General features: G+C 51.5%; 1 protein-coding gene across 1 annotated transcript; it reads left to right on the top strand.

Annotated features, from left to right (window-relative positions):
• The first annotated feature begins 268 nt into the window (after positions 1–268).
• CIB3 (calcium and integrin binding family member 3) lies at positions 269–6,257 on the top strand. The gene is made up of 6 exons (XM_083467282.1): positions 269–901; positions 1,299–1,333; positions 3,411–3,522; positions 3,699–3,846; positions 4,801–4,996; positions 5,507–6,257. Exons 1-6 carry the CDS (start codon positions 851–853, stop codon positions 5,526–5,528), a joined length of 564 nt encoding a protein of 187 aa, XP_083323408.1. The 5' UTR covers positions 269–850; the 3' UTR covers positions 5,529–6,257.
• Positions 6,258–7,449: the final 1,192 nt, after the last annotated feature.

Here is a 7,449-nt window from a genome sequence, read left to right as displayed (position 1 = left end):
TTTGATTTTTTTTAATGCATTAAATAGTGGTTGTGAACTGTCTTTACTGATAATTTTCTTGTTTTATTCTTTTCTAACCGCTTTGAGCTTTCTTTCTTTTTTACAGTCAAGTGGTGTATATATTTTAATGAAATAAATAAATAGATAAATAAACAAGTGTGTTGACGTTTTCAGAGATTTTGAATTCCCTGTTTCAGCGAACCAGATGTGTGGCTGCTGGCTGCAAATGCACAGCCATGTGGGCAGTGTGTGTGTGTGTGTGTGTGTGTGTGAGAGAGAGAGAGAGAGAGAGAGAGAGAGAGGGGGTTCCCTCCCGCCATCTCCCCATATCTCTCTCTGGGGCCGAACATATTTCCATTGGGTGGTTGGGACAATGCAACGCAGGGCTGCTCAGAGCCACTTTTCTTCCAGTCCACTTGGGGAGATGCTGAGGGCGAAGCAGGGAGACCTCCCGGCAGCAGGAGGGAGGCCGCCAGGCCGCGCCACGGAGCCGAGCTGAAGCCGCTCCGTCCGCGCGCAGCAGCCCCTTCCCTTGCGCACGGAGCGAGCCCGGAGCGGGCCTTGGCATCCGCGGCGTAACCTGAGCCCTCCGGGGCCGGCGCGCGCCGCAGGCAGCAGGTGAGTGATGCTGGACATGCCCCTGGTGCCGCCTCCGGACTGAAGATTTGATGAAATGCCTCTATTATGATCCGGAGGTCCATGGAGGAGAGCGAGCGGGCGATACCTGATCCCCTCCACTCCCGGAGAGCCCGATTGCTGGAGCTTTTCCTAACCTCCCCAGCCAGACGCCTCTCTGGAAAGGCAGCTTCGGGGGCAGGAGCCATGGGACGAGGGGGCCCAGGGCTCAGAGATGGGTAACAAGCAAACCATCTTCACTCCGGAGCAGCTGGACGCCTATCAGGTAAGGGCACCTGCGGACGCAGCGCGGGAGCTTCCATGCCTGCGCGCTCACCAGAGCTTTGCTAACGCTGGCCAGGAAGCGGGAGCGGCTGCTTTTTCAAGTCAACATGCAGACAAGCCACACGAGTGCGAATGCCATGTGTGAACGCAGCCCTGCGAGGAGTGTGTCCGTGCAGGAGCCCATAAGCAGCAGCAGTAGATGGAGTCAAAGCAGCAACAACCTGCCTTTTATTGGATTCAAAGAGCTTATTTTTACGGCTAATGTCTGTACAGCACAGGGGTGGGGGTGGGGTAGGAGAGGATTTTTGCGAGAAGATCAGAAATCACTCCAGGGCGGGGGTCTCCAGCCTTCGCAGACTCCCCTCTCTGCCTGATTTCATATTTCTTTTCTGTTTCAGGATGCAACGTTCTTCACACGGAAAGAAATTCTCAGGTGAGATTATGCGTTTGGCTACAGAATCCAAATACCTGCGTCAGAATTATCCTTTGTTAAAAGCTCGGGGGGGGGGCAGCTGAAGCAGAGCGGCCTTTCCCCGCCTTTCCCCAAGCTGCCTTTCACAGATGCCCATTTGCCATGAAATGCGCCTGGCCCCGCATTCTGGAAATCCCCTCTGCTGAGCTGGGGGGGGGGGGCTGGAAGTGGCAGGGTCAGTTTCGGGTCCCTGCAGCAGAGAAGCCTAAATCAGGGGGTTCCAAGTGGCTTTTTAAGACTCTCGCTCAACACAACTGAGCCATTGGGCAATCCAGGGTGTGAGACAGAAGAAGGTGCTAGAAGTCCCTTGGGAGTCATAGTTTCCTTCTTAGTAAGTTTATTCAGTTTTGAACTTTGAGACTTCCAAATGAGAAAGCGGAAAGGAGCTGAGCACAAGACACTCGAAATACTTCCAAATAAACTCCAAACCATTTGGTTCCTGTGGCCTCTGGAGCTCCCCCAGCTGAGACTCTGCAGAGATAATGTGGTGGAGTGGTTAAAGTTTGGCCCCTTGGGGGAAGCGAGTTCACATCCAGCTACCAGCCCCTCTCTCCCTGTCCATCTAGCCCACCTCACAGGGGTGTAATGAAGCTAGAATAGGAGAGCCATGGGCACAGCTTTGAGCTCCCCAAAAGAAAAGGCGATACACTAATGCAGTGAATAAGCAAATAAGTGCCCAGGAAGGGAGACCCAAGGCCCGCAGGCTGAGGGGTCTCAGAGCAAGGCAGGGGGAGCGTCCAGCCCAGGAGAAACGTGCCCCCTCCCCTCTGCCATTTGCTGTGTGACATGTAGCAAGGGCACAGGCTGAGTGAAAGGGGCATTGATGAAACCTAAGTATGGGCATGTTTTCATGTCTGGAATGGAAGCCAAGACCATAATTGTATCATGAATAAGGCATTCATTATTGATAGGGAGCCCTTTTGAAACTTCTGCCTCTTTGTTCTCTGCCACTTTCTCTGATGACAGCCCATTGCCGAGTAAACAAAGGAAGCAAAAAGGAGGCAGAGGAGGAGGAGACCCCCCACTCCCGCTCCCACTTTTTAGACTTCCCCTCTAGTGAGCGCTTTCTGCTGCAGTGCTCTGCATGCAAATCCAAGACGAAATCCTACTGAGTTTAATGGCCTGCGCTTCTGAGCAGGCAGGGGCAAAGGATCACGCTGCAGGCTTAGTTAGGATTTACTGTATATCCTGACTTTTTTAAAAATGTCTGTTTCGAGGCAACCAACTTACAAAGCAGTAAGTAACCCAACATACCAAAAGCAAACACAAGAAGCACATTTAGACAAAACCTTTTAGGAAATGGAAGCAGGTAAATGCCCTTTAAAACTGACTGAGCACAAAATCACTTAGGCCTCCTGTGCCAATGCACGCTTACTTGGAAGTAGGTCCTACTGCATCCAATGGCGTCTGGGGATCTGGACCTAAGTAAATGAGCCGAGGATTGCAGGAGCATTCCCTGTTGTGAATTGGTGGGGTGGTGCAGGGAAGAAGTACCTGAATGTACAGAATTATCAGCAAAACAGACACAGAGACAACCACCCCAAAAGAAACCCTACTGTGCCCCCTTCTCTTCCCTTGCACACAGACCTGTGTGGCAGTCTGAGTCCCCCTAACATTTTCAGATTCTTAGCATAGCCTTGATCAGTTCTTCCTCTCCCTGGTTTTTATTTTTTTGTGGGAGAAGGACACCCTCTGCCTGCTGCTTCCTCTAGGCAGCAGCTGAGAAGACGACTTCTTGGGTTTGCTGACCTCTCCTTGCCTCCAGACATTTGACTGTAAATAACAGAGCAGCAAAGGAGGCCCCTTCAGAGCTGCTTGGCCAAACGCTCTCTTTCTTCTGCCTTGCTTGGTGGGAAGGCCAGAGATGTGAGCTGTCCTGATATTTGGACCAGTGCAAGTCATCTTGGATGACGCCTTGCATGTTGCTCAGTGACGATTGACTCCTGCCAGTCCAGCATGCTCGAGAGAAGCCACATCCTCCCTCCACGACCTGGTCCTGCATCCCACAGGTGAGAAAGACTCCTTTCCTTGCTTGCAGGTTGTTTGACAGGTACCGTGACCTGGCCCCTCAGCTGGTCCCACTCGATTACACGAAGAAGCCCAACGTGAAGCTCCCCTATGAACTCATTGGCAGCATGCCTGAGCTGAAGGTACAGGAGGCGGCGGGCAGGGGCCCTGGGGTTCAGTTCCCAGGGAAGACTCTGTGGGGAGAGGCTGCCTGGCACCAGCTGTCTCACCTGCCCTCGAAGTGAGGCTGCCCCAGGGGGAATGGGGAGGAGGCCCGGAAGCCAGGCTGGTTTCCTTCTCATCCCATCTCCTTCCTCAGGACAACCCCTTCCGGCAGCGCATCGCTGAGGTCTTCTCCGAGGATGGGGAGGGCAACATGACCTTGGATGACTTCCTGGATATGTTCTCGGTGATGAGTGAAATGGCTCCTCGGGATCTCAAGGCTTATTACGCCTTCAAAATCTACGGTGAGGTCAGGGGAATATCTACTAGGAAAGTAATCATGCTAATCTCCTAATCCCAGAGGATCCCAGAAGCAACTCCAGTCTACATTGCTTAAAACTAGACTCAATTTGAGTTGCATTGATTTGAGTCCTATTGATTAATATTTTTTTTTGGCATTTATTTCAACAATCCCAAAATTTGAGAGTCAGTGATCTGTCATGGAAGAACCCCACTGAATAAAATAACAGTGGTTATCCAGTCCTCATTGCTGGTTTCAAGGCCCCCCCCATGACAATTCAAGCTTCAGGCCCCCAAAATGTTGAGTGGCAGCCTCAGGGAAGAGCTCCTGGGAGCTGGGCATGGGCTCTTTGAAGGGGAGCATTGCCACACAACTTCACCGGCTGCCAGTCACTCCAGCAATGGGATGCTCTTGGGGGCAGCCCTGGCCAAATGCTCTTCAAGACAAGAGGCTTTGTGTAGTAGCTGCAGGGCAGGAGAAGAGGCCAGAGGGGCGGCTGGACCCGCAAAGAGATCAAGTGACAGGGGAAACTGCACCCCGCGGATTTCTGCCTGCCATGATCTATCAAAAGCATTGAAGGAAGCCCAAGAAGTTACTGGCAAGTGGGCAGTGGGAATCTCACTGAAAAGCAGAGGCTCCGCACTGTGTGCGCATGTGTGGAAGTGGTTTGTGGTGCTCCACAACCTTTTGTGGTGCTCCACAAACACTGCAGCAGACTTCCCTGTGCACCTGAGCATAGGAAGCCCATTTCCAGAGGGCTTGAAGCAGCACTGGCACCCCCACCACAGGCCCTCCTAGGCAGGCCTCCCCCCACCCTGCCTCCCTGCCATGGCTCTGGCACTACTCTCCCCGCCCAAGCAGGGAGCTGACCTTCTGAGGGGATCATGTGTAAGTTCAGAGGCAGTGGAGCTTTTCCCTGCTCCGGCCCTGAGGTCCCCAGGCACCCCTCTATCTGCAGATTTCAACGATGACGACTACATCTGCAAATCCGACCTGGAGAAGACGGTGAACAAGCTGACCCGCAAAGAGTTGACCCCGGAGGAGGTGTGCCTGGTGTGCAACAAGGTGATGGAGGAAGCCGACTTGGACAACGATGGCAAGCTGTCCCTGGAAGACTTCCAGCACATGATCGTTCGAGCGCCTGACTTCCTCAGGTAATGGAAACTGCCCGGCCGTGGCCTTCCTTCCCTCTCTGGGCTGTTGGGCTCAGGAACAAGGAGCTCCGGGGGGACTTTTCTCAGAGCAGAGGGTGCCAAGAAAGCCAAACGAGGTGAGAGTAGCCCGAGGTTGCCCTTCAGCATTCGTCCCATCCATCCCCGTCCTGCCCATCTCATGCAGAGCGATGAAGCGGGTGCCTCGTGAGACGCCCTGGGCTTTTGCTCTTGGACACAGTCTGCTGAGCTCAGCCTGGGCATCCTTCTCTCCCCAGGACAGATTCACGCAGCCCGTCATCGCCCGGCCGGCCCTGGCTGTGCTGCCAAGCGTCTCAGCCAGGAGAGGCGCATTTCCCCCTAAGCTAGTTGGAGTCTCTCTCTCAGCCACAAGGAGGCCTGGAGTTCCGCTTCCACCTGCTGTTGTTTGCATGTTAAACTCCCCATCTTCGCTGATGTCCTTTTCTGACCGTGGGTCACCAATGCTGAAGGGTTCTTGTTGTTTTTCAACAGCACTTTTCATATCAGAATCTGACCCAAACTCCAGAGACCCACCGAGAGCCAGAAACTCTCTTGCTGCTGCTGCTGCTTCTGCTGCCTCTTCTGGAGCTGGATCAGCGGATGAGGCCTGGAGCTCCCTCCCCAGGGCTCCTGTCGGGGGGCTGGGGTGGAGCAGACCTTCCTTTTGCCTCTTGCTTAACACATGGTGCGGTCTATTTCCAACTTGATATAACAATGCAGCCGGGTTTCTGTCCCCCCCCCAATCTGACATACAGAAAGGCAGCCAGCCTTGAATTAAAATTCCAGGAAAAAAGCACACCAAGAACTCAGGCCAATATAAGTTTCAGTAGTGGGAGTGGCCCCTACTCGCAAATCAATGGTCAATTACGGTATAACAAAAACTAATCCATTCAAAAGTATGTATTCTGACAAGGATTACAAACTCAAACAGAGATTACAAACTCATAAGGATATGTATAACACAGTAATTCGTTACAGAATTAGAGATAAGAGTTTATGAGTAGAGATAAGTTCATGTTAGTCCATTGTCAGGTTTGATGTGAAGGTCTTAGTTTCAATCACTGAGCAGAAGTCAGAAGACAATTATGGATCAGAAACCAGGACAGGGCCCTGTTTCCATGTATTCACCTTCATCAGCTAATTTTTAAAGGGTTGTGTAAGTTTGAAGAATTTGTATAAATATATCCTGTTATTTTCTACATTTCTCAGAGATAACAACTACATGTGGGTAGATCAACGTGTATCTTGAGCTTTTCTGTGCGTTTTTCTTGGTAAATTGAATTAAAATTCAACACTAAGGACATTGGAAGAACCCTGTTGCTGGGTTAGAGCACCCCCACTCTAGTGTGTGGCTTCCCTTGTGGCTGGCCAGAGCCCACAAGGAGACCTGAGCTCCACAGCCCACTCCCACCGGTGACCCTGAGCAACTGGTCTTCAGGGGCAAAATACGTCTGATGCACACAACCTACAAGTGTCCCTGTTTTCCAGGGACAGTCCCGGAATTACAGAAGCCACTCCAGTTTCTAATTTGATCCCGGAATGTCCTGCTTTTCCTTTATCTTCCCCTCCACGTCACAGAGAACAGTGGTGGAGAGATCAGACGGTGCCCCACTCCCGTCCTTTTTGGAAACAGAAGCCTTTGTGCTGTGTGTGTGTGTGTGTGTGTGTGTGTGTGTGTGTGTGAAGGTGCAAAACAGAGTCCCGTTTCTACCGAAAATAAAATACCTGCAACAAACGAAGGAAACGTTGAAGCTGGCCTACCATGCCCTTCCTATAATCCACTTCCTTTTCATATTCCTGTTCAGTAGAATTGGGTGAGTCCAGCAACTGTGTGTTTTCCAAGCAAGGACCTTCTGGCCTGGTTGGCTACCTCAGCTGTCAAGGGGAGATGGTCAGGCCTGTCAAGGGAGAGCCCAATGAGGGCATTTGGTCCACTAACAGCCCCAGCCAATGTAGCAACTCCAGCCTGGCCGACCTCACAGGGCAATTTTGAGTGAGGAGACAAACTGGTCTATAAATGCAAGAAACACATATACACCGTTATTAAAATGTGCTCAGTGGAAAGAGATTTTGTCTGCAACTACGAAGATAGTAGATGAAATTATGATTAGCAGCAGTAGTGTTAATAATTAAAAAATCAAATTCTTTACCTGCCCTTCTTCGCCAGCAGGTCCCAGTGCAGGTTACAATGATTCAAAACTCAGTATTAAAAACAGCTGGTGAGAGTGTGGTGCTGATAATGCCAAGGTCGCAGGTTTGATCCCCGAAGGGACAGCTGCCTATTCCTGCACTGCAGAGGGTTGGACTAGATGATCCTCAGGGTCCCTTCTGACTCTACAGCTCTAGGATTCTATGAAATTACAAGCCAGAGGTCCTGCAAATGCACATCTCAGGTGTCAGGGGCCAGGGCAGAGAGGACCGTGACCAAGTTCCCT

This window comes from Podarcis liolepis (assembly GCF_965112155.1).
Source record: "Podarcis liolepis genome assembly, chromosome: 12".
Taxonomy (NCBI): domain Eukaryota; kingdom Metazoa; phylum Chordata; class Lepidosauria; order Squamata; family Lacertidae; genus Podarcis; species Podarcis liolepis.
The sequence above is the reverse complement of the archived record's forward strand: the minus strand, read 5'-3'. Positions and strand labels throughout refer to the sequence as shown.

Bases quoted from the DNA above. Each gene is read 5' to 3' on its own strand.
- CIB3 (XM_083467282.1), top strand. From the start codon at position 851: ATGGGTAACAAGCAAACCATCTTCACTCCGGAGCAGCTGGACGCCTAT. The intron at 1,334-3,410 runs GTGAGATTATGC...CCTTGCTTGCAG, and splicing joins ACACGGAAAGAAATTCTCAG to GTTGTTTGACAGGTACCGTG. The intron at 4,997-5,506 runs GTAATGGAAACT...GTTTTTCAACAG, and splicing joins CGAGCGCCTGACTTCCTCAG to CACTTTTCATATCAGAATCT.